This window comes from Chenopodium quinoa, unplaced genomic scaffold (genome assembly GCF_001683475.1).
Source record: "Chenopodium quinoa cultivar QQ74 unplaced genomic scaffold, ASM168347v1, whole genome shotgun sequence".
Taxonomy (NCBI): domain Eukaryota; kingdom Viridiplantae; phylum Streptophyta; class Magnoliopsida; order Caryophyllales; family Amaranthaceae; genus Chenopodium; species Chenopodium quinoa.
In genome coordinates this window covers 826,855-847,512 of record NW_018743919.1, presented here as the reverse complement: position 1 = coordinate 847,512, position 20,658 = coordinate 826,855, and the positions used below count along the sequence as shown (strand labels likewise).

General features: G+C 35.2%; 3 protein-coding genes and 1 pseudogene across 6 annotated transcripts; all 4 read right to left on the bottom strand.

The window, feature by feature from the left end:
* Positions 1-1,272: 1,272 nt before the first annotated feature.
* On the bottom strand, positions 1,273-3,770 carry LOC110687250 (annotated as a pseudogene).
* A 1,682-nt stretch (positions 3,771-5,452) lies between these two features.
* Positions 5,453-7,334, bottom strand: LOC110687247 (23 kDa jasmonate-induced protein-like). 2 transcript variants are annotated; one of them, XM_021863870.1, is made up of 3 exons: positions 7,146-7,334; positions 6,136-6,617; positions 5,453-5,787 (listed from the first exon to the last, which is right to left on the bottom strand). In XM_021863870.1, exons 2-3 carry the CDS (start codon positions 6,598-6,600, stop codon positions 5,590-5,592), a joined length of 663 nt encoding a protein of 220 aa, XP_021719562.1. In that variant the 5' UTR covers positions 6,601-6,617; positions 7,146-7,334; the 3' UTR covers positions 5,453-5,589. The 2 variants fall into 2 exon arrangements, with proteins under 2 accessions (XP_021719562.1, XP_021719561.1); XM_021863869.1 differs by having other exon boundaries at positions 7,138-7,320.
* A 723-nt stretch (positions 7,335-8,057) lies between these two features.
* LOC110687248 (CST complex subunit STN1-like) lies at positions 8,058-10,559 on the bottom strand. The gene has a single exon (XM_021863871.1). It carries the CDS (start codon positions 10,127-10,129, stop codon positions 9,575-9,577), a length of 555 nt encoding a protein of 184 aa, XP_021719563.1. The 5' UTR covers positions 10,130-10,559; the 3' UTR covers positions 8,058-9,574.
* A 553-nt stretch (positions 10,560-11,112) lies between these two features.
* Positions 11,113-20,639, bottom strand: LOC110687246 (TP53-regulating kinase-like). Of its 3 annotated transcripts, none has more exons than XM_021863868.1 (9): positions 20,442-20,639; positions 20,123-20,300; positions 16,114-16,202; positions 13,136-13,235; positions 12,578-12,691; positions 12,194-12,472; positions 11,904-12,017; positions 11,554-11,626; positions 11,113-11,464 (listed from the first exon to the last, which is right to left on the bottom strand). In XM_021863868.1, exons 4-9 carry the CDS (start codon positions 13,196-13,198, stop codon positions 11,427-11,429), a joined length of 681 nt encoding a protein of 226 aa, XP_021719560.1. In that variant the 5' UTR covers positions 13,199-13,235; positions 16,114-16,202; positions 20,123-20,300; positions 20,442-20,639; the 3' UTR covers positions 11,113-11,426. The 3 variants fall into 3 exon arrangements, with proteins under 3 accessions (XP_021719560.1, XP_021719559.1, XP_021719558.1); XM_021863867.1 differs by having other exon boundaries at positions 16,114-16,205; positions 20,123-20,279; XM_021863866.1 differs by having other exon boundaries at positions 20,123-20,279.
* Positions 20,640-20,658: the final 19 nt, after the last annotated feature.

Here is a 20,658-nt window from a genome sequence, read left to right as displayed (position 1 = left end):
ACCGCTCAAGAATAAACCGAAACCGAATCGAACCGATAATTATTTAAACCGAACTGAAACTGACCCGTAAGACACTTGAACCGATTTAAACCGGGATAAAAACCGTTTACACCGAACCATTAACAAAGCACAACCCGTCTGCACCGAACCGCTTACTACCCAGACAGTTTACAACCAAAACCGAATTTAAACCGCTCAAGAATAAACCGAAACCGAATCGAACCGATAATTATTTAAACCGAACTGAAACTGACCCATAAGACATTTGAACCGATTTCAAACCGAACCGAAACCGAACTGTCAAACCGTTTTGACAGTACTAATTGGTCACAATTTAGATTAACCAGCAAAAACTAGGAGAACAAAGAGCAGAAAACCTTTCTATTGCTTGAATTAATCTAGTTGCTCCCCCTTCAAAATAAATAAATAAATAAATAAATAAACCATTTGCTAAGTGTTTTTTGACAAGTTCAAAATCTTCAAGAAGCTATTTCGTGTTCACGGCTTCACGCAAACAGCAACCTAACCCTGCCAAAACACAAAATAGGGGAGCTTACAGGAAATGAACATGCTATTTTATATTACAGCAAGAATATGAATATGAGCAAAAATAACAAGATCTATAAATGCAACTACACCTCTATTTTACTAAGAAATACATTGATGTAAACTCAAATTTTGGAAAAAACAGATTATAATATTTTTAACCATATTGCTAGTATACAAATATACAATCATAATTCCAGTATACTTCCTCATGAAGCTGATATCATAAAAAGCCTCACTTTCAGAAATGCTGTTGATCGGAGATGCAATGACCTTCTACCTAACATGGGGGATAAAATACAGAAAGTTCAATGAACCATTTTAATCTAATCCACCATATTCCAAATGCCAATTATGTAGTTAATGTATCAGAGTAAATGTCAAAACAGAAATCACAAATGGTTGGTGATCAGTCACTTTTTATGCTAATCTCTGATAGATTAACTTTAATAATCTTTTGAAGGAGAGAAAAACCTACACATAACTTGGTCAAACATCTGATCAACTCTTAGGCAACCCATTGACAACATTAACAATAAAACCACACAAGTCAAAAGAAGAAAAAAAAAGGAAAAGATCAGAACCTAGTGCTGACCACCAAAAACAAGGAAAATTCCAAGAATAAAACTTTACAGTCCTAGTTGCAAAACTAAATTAATAAAGAGTTAATTCCATTGATTCACCTCCCAACAACTTTCCACTTTTCGTAACAATTTAAGAGAATCATAACCAAATCTGTAACTACTTTGTGGCAGTGTGGCCTGTGCTTATGTCTATCCTTCAAATTCGAAAGAGAGAAGGAAATCATTTTACTACAATTTGGAACGTTCCTGCTAATTCTCCTTATTTTTACTCTGTAAATATTATAAGTACATGAAACTCTAACAAAACAGAATGACACTGTGAAGGCCTTATCTGTAAGCAGAAAATCAACCTATAAAACAAGAATCTTCTTAAAATGTACTCACTGCAAATAATATAAGGGAAAAAAATTCGGAAACAGTCTAGCACTCGAGAATACTTAGCAAAATGCATATTTCCTATAAATATATAAGAGAGAGAAAGAGAAGGGAGAATAGCAAGAAAAGAAAAATATACTGCTTCTTCTTCCGGTGAGTCTTACAGCTACCAAAAACAAGACTTTCAACCAGCACAGCTATTTCGGGATGTGACGGTGCATTGTCACTCCAAATCAAGATATCGGGGTTGGACTTGTCAATCGATCGCAAACCACGGATCATCACCCTCTCCGCCTTCTGCCTTTGCAAATCAAACCAGATAAACTTTTCATCATCTTGTTCAAGAAGCACCTTAGAACCATCCTTTGAGAAGGCAATTGGCCTCACATATTCAAAAGGTTCAATTACATGTTGCCAGACTGCGAACAGCTCAGTCCAAGAATCTTGATCACCATACTCCTTCATGACCCACACCTCACTCCGAATGGTAGGATAGTATACTAGCACACATAAGCGTTGTTGTAACACTTCGACATTCAAATGGACTTTACCAGGTGAATACTTAGGCTGCGGCACAACCTTCAACTTTTCAGAATTCAAATCAAATGCAACTATCAGCTTGGACCCATCTGATTCAGGCTTCACAGTTACCATCCAATGTAGACAACCACTGACATAAACACCCATTTTTCGTTTGTAAGAAACAAAATATTCACGAGGAAAGTCATGAACCCTTCTCCAAGAGCTTGTCTTCAAACTAAAGACCTTGACTTCACTTTCATATGAGTCAGGGCGACTATTATAAAACTGAATGATCCTGACCACCTTGTAATCATCAATAACCGGATCATAACCAAATCCATATACTAAACGCTCACACCATGTGCCATACTCAGGAAATTCTATCCGGGAAGCAGGCAATTCCCACAGTTTTTTAGTGGTTGGATTGTAGATTATGATTCCTCTATTGCCCCTTCCCCATTTGAAAAAAAAGGTAGTCCATTGCAAGAGCCCAATAGCTCAGTTCCAATAGAATCAGACTTCCAGGGATGGTCTATTGCAATAGCCTCATCAAGTGCAGGGAAGTCCACAGAATAAAGATCATCGCCTGGTATGATAAGGGCATGATTAGTGATGTTCTGCAAGGAGTGTTGCAGTTGGAGTCTGAATAAATGAGTGTCATCGATTATGTACTTCCATGATTTTGATACACAACGTAAGCGTAGAAGGGATTTTGCTGGAATTCTTGACAGTATATCCATGATCAACGGCGTTGGAAGATTTATCATTATCATTGTCACTGAGCTTTACCCAACAAAGCCTAAGAAACAATGAAAATCCTGGTATTAAAAATACAAGCCTCGAAAAATTTCTATAACCCCAGAACCCATTTCTCAGTCAATTTGACATTCAATATCCTTTACCAAGTCCCACATTCAAGATCTTAAAGAATACTTATCTATCATCAGACTATCACTTATTATACTCATTCCGCCTCAACTCAAACAATCAATCAAAGCCTTAATCCTATAAGTGGGGGTCGGCTACATGAACCAAATTTAATTATTCCATGTAATCTTTGACAAAGATCCTCCTCCTCCATCCCTTACGATCATCGACAAAGATCCTCCTCCTCATTCCACCTCAACTACTCATATCAAATCCTAGACACTCCAACATGACTACAGACACTTCATTTAGGCCTTATAACATGAGAAATATAAAAACATTCTATGTCTAATAAGAAGTATGAGTTAGGGAAAAAGACAAAGAGGGTTACTTGATATTTAATACTCCGTTCAACAAAACATTAATCTCTAAATTTCCAGCTTACAGCAACAATTTTAATTTTCTTACTATCATAACATTTAGGGCATTATTAGATCATCCTACTGCAATTGCCAAGAAAATAGAATTTCTCAAAAAAATTAAACTTTTTTCACATAAACTACTACCCATATCATAAAATTAATCTATTTAACACAGGATTAATAGTGATATCCTCCGGCAACTTTTTAACCAACCTAGGATAAAAATAAATAAATAAAAAATCAGAATTTCTGAGAGATCAAAGCAATATAGAAGAAAAAGGCAATAATTTGGAGATACAATAAAACGATTAAACTGAGGAATTGAGTACCTAAAAATAATGCAAGATCAGCGTGCCAGGGATACGAGTACCGAAGGACCTCAAAGTCTCAAAGACGAGATTTTGCAACAGGTTTGGGAAATAAGGAAGAAAGAAAGTGGATCACGAATTAATTAGGTAAGGAGACTCCTCCGTCTTTTAATAATTGTTGCACTGACCTGTATATTGTTTTAGGCAATTTACTTGACTTAAATAAAATGAGAAGTAAGTGGGTAGTTAGAGGATTCAAAAATTATAAACGAAAGATAGTGGAGTTAATAGTTTTAAAAATTTATGAATGTGAGAGGAAAAATATTATTAAAAATATCATTGGTAGCATGTATTTTGATGATCTAAAACACAAATCTTTGTAGAAGATATAGAGGTCGCAACATTTTTTTTTTTTTTTCGCAAACCTTGTTTGATCTGAAAAATAATGTAAGGTAATGTCCAAAGTGAACATAGTTAAATGCCTTAAATACAAACATATTAAAAAAAATAAAAAAAAAAAACAAAAATCACACATCTCTTTTTCGGATCAAACAAGGATTGCGAACAAAAAATAACTGTAACCTTACCTTTACAGGATTATTTTATGCGAAATTCTATTTGGTAACATCTAATTTCTTATATTTCTCTATGGTAAATCGGGGAAAAAGTTATTATCTTTGGTAAACTTGAACTTTTGGTTACTAAAGAGAATAACTATTTTAATTAAATATCTAAATCTAACCATGGTTAGTTTATAATAATTAAATAATATTTTTTTAAAAAAATAAAAATCCTCCCCACCAGCCCAGCCAAGCAGCCACCCCGTTCTCCTCCCCTCCACTGTCGGCGTCGTCGGCCCACCTTTCCCTGTAGGCGATTTAACTCCCCCGGTCGGCCGACACCAAGATCCGCCCCCGATTTCCCCACTCCCTTATCCCCCCACCACGACACCCTTAAGCTTCAAACGACGATATTTCCCCACTCCCTTTTTTCCCCCACCAAGACCCGCCATTGTTACAGAAATTCGAGGTCGTTAAGCTTCTGGTTCAGGTGGCTAGGGTGTGGTCAGATGCCGGTGGGGGAAGGGAGTGAGTTTTTATTTTTTTTAAAAAAAATTATTGTTAAAATCAATTAAATGTTTTTTTTTAAAAAAAAATAAAAAAAAAATAAAAATAAAAATATAACCTAAAAAAAAACTATGGTTAAATATTTAGCTTAAACTAGATTAGGGTATGTGCAAATACACAGACTCATAATGGTAAGATCGCGTCAAAAAAAATGGTAAGATTGATTATCAATTACTTACATGTAACTTTTTTTTTTATTTTTTTGTAAAAATTTAAATTTATTGAATGTATATCCTTAAATTTCTTGTTTGTTACATAAATATTTTTTTTATTTTATAGTAATTTCAATTTTTTTTTATACAAATTCATTTATAAAAAAATAGGGAAAATTTTTCATAAATTTGTGCCAAGTGTCCTATTTGGTGATTACGTTAGTATATAGTATAGATTTGGTGATTAATGTTATAGTTAGCTTAATATAAAAAAAAAAAAAAAAAAAAAAAAAAAAAATCAAGTTTACCAAAGATAATAAGTGTTTTTTTTTTCAATTTACCAGTGAGAAAATTAAAAATTACTATGTATAATGTTACCAAAGAGAATTTCCTTTATTTTATAAGAATTGCAATTGCATATATCAAACCAAAAGGAAGGAAAACCCAGCTCATAGCTGAGTGACAGAAACATCAACATAAAAACCAACAAATAAACTGATTAAAAAGGAAAAAAAAAAAAAAAAAAAAAAAAAAAAAAAGGCCTCATGTGATTCCAAAGCTTCAAGGATGCATCGTCAGCTGAGAGTTTACAAGGGCATTGGCCCAAAACTAGTTACATACATGATAATATTCCATAGTCATTACTTAGGTGATGATGTGATATGCCATAGTGAAGCATACACAATTTACTTAGCTTCAGGCAGAGTCATAATCACCTCGAATATGGGTTTTGCAGTGTTGCCAATGGAGCCACTTATGTACCCCCCTTCTTCGTTGGCCTGGTTCACCAATTTCCCATTACTCACCTTGTCACCAAGAGCTTGCCATATTCCTACACTCTCTACCTGCTCATAGTGCCCTGGTTTGCGAATTTCAGTATACACCTATAACAAGATCTTGAACATTACAAGAGGATTTCAATTGTAAAATCACTAGCCAAATAAGTCAGTTGATGTATACATAATCCGTTATGCAAGCCAAAAAGCAAGAAAAAAGAAAGGATGATTACTTATTAGTAGTTTAGCAAGAAAAATAAGGCTAAAAAGACTTATGATTAAGTTCCGTGTCCCCATACTTGTATATTTAACAAACTAGCTTGTATTCCGTACGTTTTAGCTAAGCACTTAGTCAGCACGTGACAATGTGCTCGAGTTGTTCACTGATGAACAAGCTCAAATCACACTTACACGTAGTATGTATTAATGTATATAAGCTTAAGCATACATATATACCTGGTTTGTGGGGCCCGAATAATTGTTAGAAAATCCCATGAACCAGTGTTGTTCTTTGCCTTGATTGTTGAGAGCAGAGTAAACAATGCCAACTCTAGACATCTTTTCCTGGTTATAGTATTGACCATGCAAGAACGCACCCCACTGCCCATTCGCAATGATCACTGGGTACGCAGACTCGCAAACACGTCCCTTCCAGTCACGAGCAATCACGTATGTCATTGTGTCACCGGTCGCATTGTAAATCAGACACATTGTGCTCACAACATCGTCCCCCCCCCCCCCAAATCGAGCCTGGAGCTTCTCCACGGAGTTTCGAGCATCCACAGCCTTGCCCTCGGCGTTCACCTTCTCTAGTGCAACCTTGGCTCGGTCTTGCTGGGTGATCGAGTTCTTGCCTTGATATTCAGGCATCGTTCTCAGGGTTGCCGTCGTAACTGGAGTTCCAAACACGTTTGAGCCCATTTTCGTTAATTTTCAACCTGCAAAGATGTGTTATGTAAAAAATATTTCATGTTACAACAACATACGGAGTACATACATACATATAATACATAGCATTGTAGCTATTTGCATGTAGGCAGTAGACAGTAGCTATTGTAATCAAATAAACCAAAATTAGAGAGTAGACATTATTCCAAAACGTAAGCCAATTCATTCATAGTCACGTTGGGATTTGACTAATTTTATCCAAAATTAATGCAATATAGTATATTGCAATGAACTCCCTAACCCCCTAATTTAATAGATTACATAACAAATCATCAATTTCACTAGCCCATAATAAATTTATAATATTAATTTCAAAGAAAAAAAAAACAGAAACTCTGCCTCTCTAATTTGATAAATTAAATAACAAATTATCAATTTCAATCAACATTCACACTCAATTGATACATTAAATACCATAAACTAATGTAAGCACAAAATCAACCCAACGACTCATGGAGAATAAGAAATTAGAAAGCTGAAAATTAATATTTAAGTATGAAATTGAGTTACCTGACAACCTGAAATTGATGATTTGAGGGCGCCAGCTGGAGTGCGGTGGCCGGTGGCTGGAAGGTGCGGCGGCAGAGGTGGCTAAGAGAGAGAGAGGGAAAGAGGAGCGTTATTTTGTTTTCATACTACATGGGGTCTTTATAGATTTGATATGTGTTTTGTTTATTTTTACTTCCTTCTATATTAAATATATTACTTAGTATTTTTTTTTTATAAAAAGGTAAGCGGGGCCCACATAGTCCTTTCTATCAACAGAAGCAATTTGTGGATGGGAGTACTCGGGGTGTGACTCGATCCCGGGTCTAAGCCACGGAAACGGGGAGTGGTTCCACTGAACTATCACTCCCAAGCATAGTTACTTGTTTACTTCAGATTAATTATTCACTTTGTTTTTAAATACTTGTTCCACTTTACATTTTCGACCGTTTTTAAATACTTGATCTATTTCATTATTTGGTAAACTTTTACAATATTTAATTCAATTCTCTCTATTACTGAACCCAACATAAATCATATTTTATTAATTTTATATTCTCTCTTCTCCAATGCTCTTAACTACTTTTGCTTTTTACAATTTTTTATTCCTTCACCTATCCCACTACCTCCATATTTTATTACTTTCTTCAATTTCTCTTAAAATTCCGTGTATAAAAAAATGGAACAAGTATTTACAAATGGAGGGAGTATGGTGCTAACCTTTTTTTCCAATTGTGAGTGTGTTAATCTTGGTTTTTGTTTGGTTTTCATTTTTTAGTTTCTTAACTTTTTGCACTTCCTAGTTGCTAGTTATGCCCCTGACCTTACTTTTGCTTTTATGGTGGTCTTGTTATTTTCCATAGCTTGTGAAATATTTCCTTTTATTTTACGTGCTAGTTAAGCATTTTTACTTTCCTTCTTTTTTATCTTATTCTTTTACCTTCTTTTGTTCTTTTTATACAGATGCTCTCTTCTTTTGGAGAACTCGCTAGGAGCACACTTACCTTGGAGTCTTGGACCCTTCTCTTATATCTTCTTTTCTTATAGCTTGAGGTAATTTTCCTTATTTTTTTTCCTATCACTTTTAACGAGTCTGAATGGACTTGTAAAATTGGGCTCGATTATTGGAGGTGATTTCCCTCATTTCCCTTATTGGGCTCAATTCTCTTATTCTTACAAGATTTGTTTTATTAGATTGTTTCTCAAACACAAAATTTGGGTTTTTTTATGTAAAATTTCCAAGGAAAAATCATATTAAAAATACTCAACATTGCTTTTTTAAAGGAAAAATTGAAACTAATAATCTCACCATTGTCACTTCTGCTCAAAATAATCTCACATTTGCGTATTTTAGAAATAATCCCACTTTTTACCCTCATCTGCTCAAAATAGTTCCTTAACCGGTTTGTGAAATTGATATCTGGTTATAGAAGGTGACTTGCCATGTGCCACCTCTTGATTGGTCTTAATTTTTTTAATTTATTTTTTTACAAAAAACAAAAACAAAAATAATACTAATTAAAAAAAAAAAAAAAAAATCAACCCAGCATCTTCCTCCCCTTTCCCTTTCCGCCTTTCCGGCCCCCTCCTGAAACTTACTTGCCGGAGCAGCCCCACTCCCCTTTCCCATCAGACATGCCGCCAACCCCCTTTCCCGTCACACTTTTGATCGCCACCACGCTCCAACAACAGCCCAACCGAACACCACCATACACGCACAACAGCCCAATCGAACACCATTATAATCGCCACCTCCACCATACAAGCTGCACCTCCACCTTAACACGGCCCACGAAATCGATTCCCTGCTCAACTCAGCCCCAATCAACCACCAGTTTCACACTTTCATTCCCAATATCGCACATAGAGCAACCACTAGCTAATCTGCCATTAAATTAACAACCACAACTTCAAAGACACCACTCCCAAATACCGACAACGACAACAGTAGCCCTTAGCAACTCCAAAATATCCAATAAACAACAACCAAATCGACACCAAAAGTATCAATTTTAGCAAGTCAACGCCCAATTATGAGCTCCTAACACACCGGTGGCTACGAGCAGTTCACTCAATATCCACAATTTGACGCGAGAGCAAGGGGAGGGTTTCGTGGGTGGCTGGGATGTCGAGTTTAGGAGGTTTCCAGGGTGATTGGGTGGTCGGTTAAGGGGGTTTCGTGGGTAATTGGGATCTCTCTCCACCACCACATCATCCACCGTAATCTTATATAGCCTATGCTTTTGATCAACCAATTCTAGCTCCTAATACTTTCATAAACACTACAACCGATTCTAGCTCTTGACAGACAATGATCTTAATTCTAATTGCTACATCACAATTTCAACAATTTACCATATACTCTGAACACTATGTTACAATCATAAACAACCCAATCACACAATGCCACAAAGAATTTAACAAGTAAAACAGTAGAATTTAGCTTAAAAGACAATTACCCTCATTTCTTGTAAGACAGAACATCATAGCGCTTCCGAGCCAGCTTAACACAATCCAACCAATGCAAAATCTGGTAATTGGGATCTCTCTCCACCACCACATCATCCACCGTAATCTGAACCGAACCCCGAAAACCCGAAACTCGGCCACGAACCCGGGCATCAAAACCAATTTGAACTCGGCTAGAATGAATGTTTGCCATTTGGGCGATTGAGTGAATATCTGATGGGCATCGCCGAGAAAAGTAAGAAGATGTCATCTGATTCAACCAAAGAATACATTGGACACACCCAGTTCCATCATCAATGGAAAACCTCAGGAATTTGTCGGGTTTGAGGTCCCGAGTTACAACAACTCCGAATACTTCGACCCGAGAAATGGGGATTCCCTTACGGTAGAAGACAATCGAGTCACGGGAAGAAGAGGAGGAGAGAGAATGGGATTGGGTTAAAGAGTTGAGGTCGAAGGCGAGGAGTTTGACATTGATGTTGTGAAGCGAATTTGGGTTGATTGAGGGTTCATAGTTTGCTGGTTTCTTGTTTGGATGATTTGACATTTTGGAAATTTGAATGAATTTTGTAGGTTTTTCTGGGTTTTGATGACTTTACAGGGAAGAGACTGGTTTTGGCGGGAAAGCTATGGTGGATGTGATCAAGTAAAAACCTAATTAGATTTGGGTTTGGGAATTAGGTTAAAATAAAATGAAGTTAAAGTGAACCGAATGATTAAGGATTCTTGTGTTTGTTTGCCTAATTATTTGCGTCATATTGTTGTAACATATGATACTTTGTACCATAATTCATTTCATTACTTTTTAAAATCTGAACTAGAATGTATCCATGCTAATGTACTGATATATATATATAGTAGGGAAAAAACATGATAAGAAATGAAATTGATAGTTACTTGTATTTGGGAAATTATTGGCCATTAGGAGAGACTATGAGATGTTGTTTGAGATATTGGTGATTGAAGTTTTGACATTGTGATAATGAGCTGTTAAAAAGACATTTGTTAAATTGTGAACCACTTGGTGACACACTGACACTCTAAGAATACTCTTGTGTTTGTCTTGCAATATCTATACGTGTCTATATACTTAGAAACTATTAAATTGCATGCTACTTTGTTAGAGTGAATCTCAACTTTCTAAAGGTCCAATACAAATTGTGTCAACTTGGGCAAATGAAAAAGGACCATAAGTCCATAAGGGCTACGCTGCATATGTTATATTTTTGTCATTTATAAGTCACAATTCACTAAAATTGACACATTTTTACTCTTCTATTATCATAGTATTTGGAAGGAAGATGTGAATAACATAAATAATACAAGTACTTCATATAATTATAACAGATCTTATCAAAGGCAATTATGTATGATACCTTTGGCTACTAGTTTTCTTTTTTTGCATAAAAAAAAGTATTTTTTTACTAGTTGTTATGCTTTAAGACAATACTCTCTTCAGAAACAGGGAGAGTGATGAATTTTCCCTATGAAATTCTTTATGAAATGTACAATTGTCCAGAAGAGAAAACATAAAAAGATATAATTTTTGTATTTAGTTATGTGAAACTGTGAAAGTACTAGTAACTTGGATACAAGCATTGTTTAATTTTCTTATACAAGATGAATTTTCTTATAAGAAATTCAGTGGTTCATTGATATGATGCAAAAATGATCTAGCTAACATTACAAGACTAACCCTAACAAATTGGAACATTAAAAAATGTCGAAGATTGAGTACAAATATTGAACAAGCTTACGTTTACAAGCAAGCTTGATACAACTGAAAAGAGAAACAATCCATGAAGATATTTACATGATCAATTTGATGAAGTTTTTTCTGCAGCTCATCCAACCATGCTGCGTTTTCTACCCCTTTGTCTAACTGCGACAATAAAACAAAACAAGTGAGCACAGATACACAAAGAGGAACAGCAGCAGATCAAGAGAAGGAAGACAAAGGAAATATAGTACCTTGAGCTAGCTTGTTTGTTGTGGAGCACCATTGCTTTGAGGATTTCCTGTATGCAGCAAGCACTTTTTCCATCTACACAAGAAAATTTGTTTTTAAACACAACGGAAACAGAAAAATTCCTCTAAATAATTTTAATTAACATTCCTATCTTGCTCCCAATGTGACTGTGATGGACCACTATTGTTGAGTAATAATTGATCCAGCACAGTAAAAAAAAATTACAAAATGGATAACCCAGCAGTTCCTACATACATATTCCCATAAAAGCCGTTGATTGTGGTTTAGTATAAAGAAACTAATAAACTATCTGCATGATCATAAGACATGAAGAGGATCCAATATAACCTACCACATTTCCACAAGAAGAGTGCATAGAAATCAATGCCCTTTCAAGTACGTATAAATCCACTGCTTTGTCTTCTGGTAAAGTAGATGTGAAGCTTAGGCCAAAGTCAATGAGCACCTGAGAAACATCACAGAAAACGCTAAGAGATCTTTCTCTGATGGGCTTACACCCCCCCCCCCCTCCTCTCCCTCTCTCTCTCTCTCTCTCTCTCTCTCTCTCTCTCCCTCCAAATTTAAAGTTTTCTTTTCCCTTCCCAACTACAGTACCTAACAAATATCAAAGTAGAATCTCACCAGTTGATTGGTATCCTTACGAATCAACATATTTGAGGTTGTCAAGTCTCCATGTATAAGGCCACCATCATGCAGTTTCGCAATAGAGTTCCCTATCTGTGTTGCAATATCCTGTAAACGTTCTTCAACAATTCCATTAGCACCAAACTCGAGAAATAGCTCCTTAACCATAGGGCCATCAACATACTCAAATGTTAGAGTATGCAATACGGGGTCCACAGCAAATAGAACTGGAGTTGCAACTCCTAACTTTCTCGCTTTTGTCATGCACCGGGCTTCCTGGTCAAAATCAAAATTTTATTGGTTAGGGAACAAAAGCTCACCAACAAATTTGACAAAAGGAGAAAAGTCAGGAATTAAATGACTGCCCATTAAACAGCTTACTGCATTCAAGCGCTTTAGTGTAAGTTTTGAGTCCAGTGTTGGATGCCTATACTTCTTTGAAAACCGCTCCTTTACAATAGATCTTCTTCCAACAAAGGTTGACTCGAAAACTCTCTGAATATGAAAGAAATAAATCATAGAATTAGGGATATTTGAAGCAGCATGGACAAAAGATCAAATTACTTGTCTCTGAAAACTTTTGAATAAAATTAAAACACAAAGCAAACATGAGTTGACACTATTTTGTTGGGAGCTCTTTGGGTAATGAAAGAAAGTCAGTCTTATTACTCATGTATCAAAGTTAGATATTTTGACAGAAGGAAACGATGATTAGGGGAGAAGGGAGGAGAAAGTATGACATGTAGTAAGCTCCTCTCCCCCCCCCCCCCCACACCCAGGAGTGGAAGTGTTTCTACCACAACAAATGATTCCAGAAGAATGGAGAATATAACAGCTCATGCTCAGAACTCTACTGGAGCATCGGATGGGACTTCTGGCCATCCATCTACTTAGTAAATGTTTTTTTTTATCCTTGATAAAGTAAATATATAAACTCACAGCTTCAGCGCCTTGCTTCAGCAGAACGAGACCCCTGTCTTTTTCATCAGCCTCGATCTCCATTACGGAAAAAACCAACTAGAAACCGAGCTTTTTCAAACTGCAGTAGCAAGAATGCGCCAATAGGTTAGAATGTTAGATCAAAAGAACAAGTTTAAATTTCCTACACATTGGATACTCCAACTTCCTTAACTCATATAAAATCATGATAACCTAAAGCTAAATTAAAGAAATAAAAGTCATGATAACCAGCTAATCAACATTAAACAACAAGCAACTATATTTAGAGTGACATAAAAATGAACAGTTTCCTCAAATCATAACATGAGCAATGTACAGCAGTGGTATAGCCACAGTCAAAGGACACCCTTACTCAGCCTTCACAAAGAAGGGAGCAGAAATTCAGAACACGGATAAAAATTATGACCCTCAACATCTAAGCAACATTTTAAAAAATCGTAGTTTTGCTACAAAAACTTGAAAGATCCTCTATACAGTTATAAATTTTGAATTGAGCAAAATCATGAATAATATTTAGACAACAACGATATACTTTGAACTTCCTGGCAAGAAGAAACCAAATATAAGTTGAAAAGCATAATTTCTACACATAACACAAGATATAATCTTTCTGGATTTCAGGACCCTAGATAGGAAGGTAGGCTGATCTATCACTCTTGATTTTATTTCAACCCTTGCAAGTCAAAACAATTCAAGTTCACAAGTTCACCAACTAGGTTCTTTAAAATTCTAAAATTATACTCTCGAAACGAATTAAAACACAGAGTGACAGCAATTATACTAATATAATATGCACTCATTTATTTTCAATGATCCACATAAATTAGACGACATAAGAACAAATAAATTTAGCAGTGTCAGAAAATTGAATTGGTGATCCTCAGCCTCATTTGGCCTATAACAGTCCCTGATTTCAAGGAATTAACCACCTTGAGGAAACCTATTTACAAAAAAAAAACCTGACAATAACAATAGATTAAGAAATCAAAACTATTTTTACTCTTTCTCAAAACCATCCAAAAATAATAACTACTTCAATATTTGACTGCATACATCCCAATTGATATCCTTAAATTACATAGCAAAACTAACCTAACTACATAATTACATAAAAAAATAAATTGGCTGGCAGATTTTCTGACATAGAGTTATAATCTAATACCCAGTAGAATCATGTTCATCTTTGTTCATTATCATGTTAATCCATAGGAAAGCTTAACTCAACAAAACCCATCAATATTTTTCAATAACAAAAAATAATTACATCATTTGAATTCATCAAATGAAATATGTAATTGATATGGGTTTAGCTTCAATTAGCGAAGTTAACTATAAAACATGTATCATTTGTGAATAATACCCCAGAAATTTCGCAAAATAGAGTAAATAAAATCTAATTTAAGCAACAAAAAAACCCATAATTTTTCAAGTCAAGAAAAAAAGGGACAAACCTGATGAATGTTGTTGAATTTGCTAGATTTTATTGAATGTGATTCGGTCGAATTGGCAATGGCGGAAGGAAGAGAGTGGGAGATACTAATACTCCTGTACTCTAAAGTATCCTTTGGCCAAGCTCTAATAGAGGTTTATTATACGAGGTAGTGTTAATTAAAAACTTTCTAGTTATCGATTCAAGGATAATAAGTCAATACAGGATAATAGTAGTCAAAGTTTTACTTTGACAAATATCTCATTTAGATGATTTGGGATGTTTGGTTAGGAAATGTTTGGTCGTTTGAGGCAATTAGACAAAAGATAGGTTTGATTAGATTAGCTCAAGCTTCTAATGTGAGTGTTTGATTGAGAGATAATTGAAAGAGGGTTTTGAGTCGAAAAATAATTTTGAAAAAACTAATAATAGGAGTTTATTTGTACAAGAGGTTTGTAGTAAAGATTAGTCCGTGCACGGCCTAAGCCCACGTGCCATCTTGTCGGGCTTGCGTGCCTAAGCAAAATTTCATTGATTATAGCGTATTTTGTCGTGTTAGGCCAGGCCGCGTCGTGCTTCTCCCAAATAAAGGTGAACCAAACCCGGTACGCACAATAACATGCCGAGCCGGGCCTACATTGTGTTCGTGCTGTGCCGTGCTTTTTTCGTGCGGGGTCGACCCGACCAAGTGCCATCTTTAGTTTGTGGTAGATGAGAGAAATGACTCCTCTATTATAAACTACTACCTCCATTAAATGTTATGTGCAACTTTTGCCAAAAACGGATGATCAAGGTTATGTGCAACTTTCTATTTTCTTTCCATTTTGAGTAAACAAAAAAGCTGGAAATTACTTATTTACCCTTACTTAAAAAATCTGATTTTCTTAATTTTACCCTTATCTTTATTTAATTTCATTAAGTTAAACCTAATCTGATTACACTAATCTAATGACTCCCTCTATTTATCATCCCATTTCCCCCCAACTACCCGCATTTACTCATCTTCCCAACCACCCAAAATTAATTGCGATGGATGGGTTCCCCTTTTTCTTCTGGAGAATTCTCCAGATGAACCAACCCTAGCTCCTGTTCTCCAGATGAACCCAAAATTAATTGATCGACGCTAAACAAAAAATTAAAAACTCCATATATTCTGACCTTATCAATACTTCAAAGGTTCATAATAAACAAGCAAATTGAACATATCATTTTACATTTTTACTTGGTATTTATTTTTTATAAAGCTGGTTAAACACAGAGAACCAAACTACCCAAGGAAATTCTTCACTAGAAGAGGTTTGATTTACCACAAGCAACAAAAGTCAAACATAATATAGTTCATAATTAGCCAAAGCCAAAAATGGAGCTCTTAATAGATTAAATGGCAGTAAATAAAAATCATATACCAACAATGACAGAGAATAGCAGAACTGAAAATTCAAGTCCTTGATCATTCAACATTACATATAATAGAAGTAAAATTTTGATTGGAGAATTATAAAATAACTATCAAGCGTTCATAATTTACCTAATTAACGGTGAAGAAGACAGCCAAAGGTACCGGTCCGCCAGTCGTACCGACTACCACCACGAGTCCACAACGCACGACACCAGTTACTGCTACACATACATGATAAATGCAGAATGAATGGATGATAATAAATTCAATAATCAATATCAATTAAACAGAAAATCAGAAATAATAATCAATATCAATTAAACAAAAATTATAGGGCTCAAATACTCAACTCAAATAGTCAAATATCCGGTCACAACTTCAGTTTCTAGTGGAAAAAGCCCCAAATCGGCTAATCAAAACCAATCTTCAGTTTCTAATCGGCTAATCATATTAATAAAAATCATTTGGGACTTATAATGAAGACAAAACTATAACAAAACACAGTCAAAACCAACCTTCAATTTCTAGAGGAAAAATCCCCAAATTGTAAAGTAAATTAGCGAATGAAATTCAGCGATTCACCGAAAAAAAATCCCCAAATCGTAAAGTAAATTAGCGAAATGAGACATTAAATCAGCGATTTACCCAAAAAAAACATTAAATTAGCGACCTCAGCGAAATTCAAGGACGTCGGACGGTCGGACTGTCGGTGTCGGAGCACCTGATGCCTGGCTGATGACGCGTCGCCTGGGGATTTAGGACTTTAGGGTTAGGGTTTTAGTATATTCTGTAGAGGAATCGGAGAATGTTTCCGAATCGGCTGTGTTCCTTCTACTGATTTCATAGCTGGAAGTGTAGTGTTTTGTCTTGAGAATTGAGGAAGCAGTATAATGTAGAAACAAAAAGAACAAAAAAAAAAGGTGTGAGTTATGGGTTTTGAACCCACAAAATCGTGTTTGATGGGAGGTAAAAAAAACCACTAGGTTACAGCTTTACTTCTTGACATATATCAACAAATATTTTATTTAAACCTTTTTAGCTTTTATTTTTTTTAAAAAAAAAAAAAAAAAAAAAATCAATTTTTTTCAAAATATCAGTGGGTTCAATGAACCCACACTAGATCCGCCCCTGATACCGCAACAACACAACCATGTTCAAAATTAACTTTGCAAAGTGTATCATTCTTTATAATCAAATGACCCGTTTTCAAGTCATACCAAAAGTGTCTATTTCTACCGCTCTCCAACAAAACTTTGCTCCGACACTTAGAATAACACAACGGCCTAATAACACTACTGGAGGAGTCATATGGAGTGAAAGAGAACAACTTAATCAATGAATCCATCACACGTACCATACTCTTTCATCACATATACCTCGAAATTATTAGAATAACGACTGAAACATAAGTCAAAACCTAGAACCTCTAAGTTGAAATTCTGCCCCTTATGCATCTCAACCGGTAAGGGCATCCAACACATTTTTTCTTGTTGAGGTATTGTAGTGAGTTTTTCTGATTTGTATTTCGGAATTAATAGCCAATGCAAGGAAACATTTAATTACTTACCACATGGATTTTGAAACCTACTAGTGTACTTAAATCTTGATTTAATGCTCTTCCAAGATCCACTTCTAAGACTATATAACCTAACATCTGTATTAACACTTAAACGCAATTGATAGGTTAACCCACAAACGACAGCTAATATCTTATAATCATCCCTTACACTATCACATCCGAACCCAACACAATACTGCTGCTTACTTTCATTTTCCAACCTTCCAAGGAAAGATCGCGTCGACGGGTTATATATAGTGATAACACCAGATCTAAAATCTTGGACCCAAATCATCCCATGACAACTGCCAACAGTGTACATTACGCTCTTATCATTATTGTTGTTGTTGTTATTGATCAATAAGTCGATTTCGAGCTTGATGAGATCGAAGATTGGCTCGGTAACTCCGTGACTATAAAAGTTAGAACCTTGTCGTTGCCCCATTAGAACGACAAGAGAATTGGATTGAAATCGGACGGAATGTTTGAGGTGGTAATCAACAAACAATGGACGGGAAAGGAGTGACAACCATGATTTCGAGACGACTTTGAATCGTAGAAGGGATTTAACAGGAAGACGGATTAGTATCTCCACTATCACATCCATGGGAATCATTGTGTGATTTCTTATGGCTTGCAACTTTTGGATATGGCTAGGGTAATAGGGTTTATATTGAGATATGAATGTATATTATAACTTTTGGAATGTTAGTATAAACGATTTTTAGAGTTTATAAACCCTAAAAATCGTTTATATTGACATATGAATGTATACTAATATCCAAAAGTTATAAAACCCTAAAAATCATTTATATTGAGATCAATGTTTATATTGAGATATGAATGGTTAGGGCTTACAACTTTTGAATATTAGTATAATTGTATAAGCGATTTTTTGAGTTTATATTGAGATATGAATGTATATTATATGATATTATATGAGATATTATTGTTATGATATGAATATATAATATCTCATAATATTATATAATATACATTAATATCTCACAATAATATCTTCATAATAAAAGATAAGACTTTTTCTTTTAAAAAAAATAAAAAAAACAAAAAAAAAATGAAAAAACCAATAAAAAAATATTAGTAATTGTTTGCTGTTTATATTAGTGAAAATTTTACAAGTAAACAAACTCATAGAGTCTTTGAGCAACTTCAATGGTTGTAGTTAGGGACTTGCTTGCAATATTAAATAATCCCTACCTACTAGCTTAACCATTGGAACTCGAAAATGCAATTTGCTTGGAAAAAAATTTGCTAAAATAAAACAAATTAGAATAAATAAAATGAAATTTATCAGCGTAAATTAAGGAGGTATGGTCCATTTATATAGTAAGCTATTAACTAACCATTGGAGCTAAAATGACAATTAGTTTAAAAGCTCATGTAGCATGACATGCTAATAGTCCATTGGAGTTACTCTTAAGATTAAAACTTCCACCCGTCAAATCAAAAAGAAAAAAAATATTAGAACTTCCAAATCTATTTTAATCAATCTTTTTAATATTAGGGCCAAAAAAAAAACAATACTTTACAAAATTACTCCATATTCCATCTTTCATGTATTCCATAGCAATACCCTGATAATAACTAATTAAAATAACTTTGCAAAACTTTTGTGTTTTAATCAAAATCGTAATAAACAGTAAAATCTCTACTTTCTTCATACCATTATTCAAACAAATTTAATTTCAATGGGAAATAAATTTGCTGATAGGCTTGGAAATCTTCCAAAACATCTAATTCATCATATTTATTCGTTTTTCGAACAAGGCGAGATGAGTAAGATGATGGGCACGTCAAAGAACCTATACAAACTTTGCTTTTCTATTGATTTTTTAGCGTTCGGGGCGTATCTTCATCATCCTTCTTCCTCGGCTCTCGATTTTCGTGGATTCGTCGAAAATTTGCTTACAAGTACCTATCAAGATACACCTTATACAATATTGAAATTAACTTGGCAAAGAGGTGAACAAGGAAGGGCCTTAAATTGTTACAAAGCGTTACCAAATTTATTTTTACCATCTATTCAAACTTTGGTGTTACGGTATATCAACAGTGGCGTCTCCAGGATTTCCGAAGTGTGGGTTCGGAACTTCGGAAGTTGGAATCGTAATTCACAAAACTCCCAATATACAAAAATCAAACCAATGAATTGGAAACTATGAACTATCAAAGTATCAATCTATCAATTAATTATTAATGAACAACTCCACAAGTATTCAAATTCAACTATTCAACTAAATAACTAATTGGTCTAATACTCTAATTCAATCAAATAATCAATTATTCAACAATAAAACAATTATTATATCATTATATCCCAAATTCCCAATCAAATTAGCAATTATCATTTACCAATAACTCATCAATAAGGCAATAAAGCATAACCGCAGACGGAAGACCCGCAGTAATTAAATTTTTTTAAAAAAATAGAAAGACAGCAAGTCAGCAACGCGATTCAACAATTCAGCAAATGCTATTCGCCAATTCGACAAAGACAACATTCACAATTTCACAGCAAGACATTAAGGGACAGCCGGAAACGGCGAAAGGCAAACTCACCAGGTCGGTAGCCGGCAGGTCGAGGGGTCGAGGCCGTCTGAGTGTCTGACGAACTGACGAAGTCAAAGAGTCGAACTGTCGAAGACCGATTGTTCGAAGTGCCGAACTACCTAACCAGTGGCGTATGGTGAAGGCTTGGCCGCCACTAATTCCGACACTTCAAAATCAACAATCAACACTTCAACAATTCAATAAACATTTCGACAATCAACATTTCAACACTTCAACAATCAACAAACAAGTAGTGAACTACGTGAAGTAGTGAAAAACAGCAAATTATTAAGGGAAACTGGGAAAGGGCGCAAGGCCGCAAGCTCACCAGACACCAAAACTGGCCGTCTGCCGTCTGGTTGTCGTCGGTGGAGCCTGGAGGCGTCGACGCGTCTGGGTTCTGGTGTGTGGAAGCCGGAAGGACGTTTGGCGTGGCGGTGAGGCGGTCTGGGCTAGTGGGTTGTGGTTTTAGGGGAGTTAGGGCTTGAGAATTTGGGGGAAATTATGTAAATCAGTAAATGTAAATCTGTTTTAAGCAAAAACCA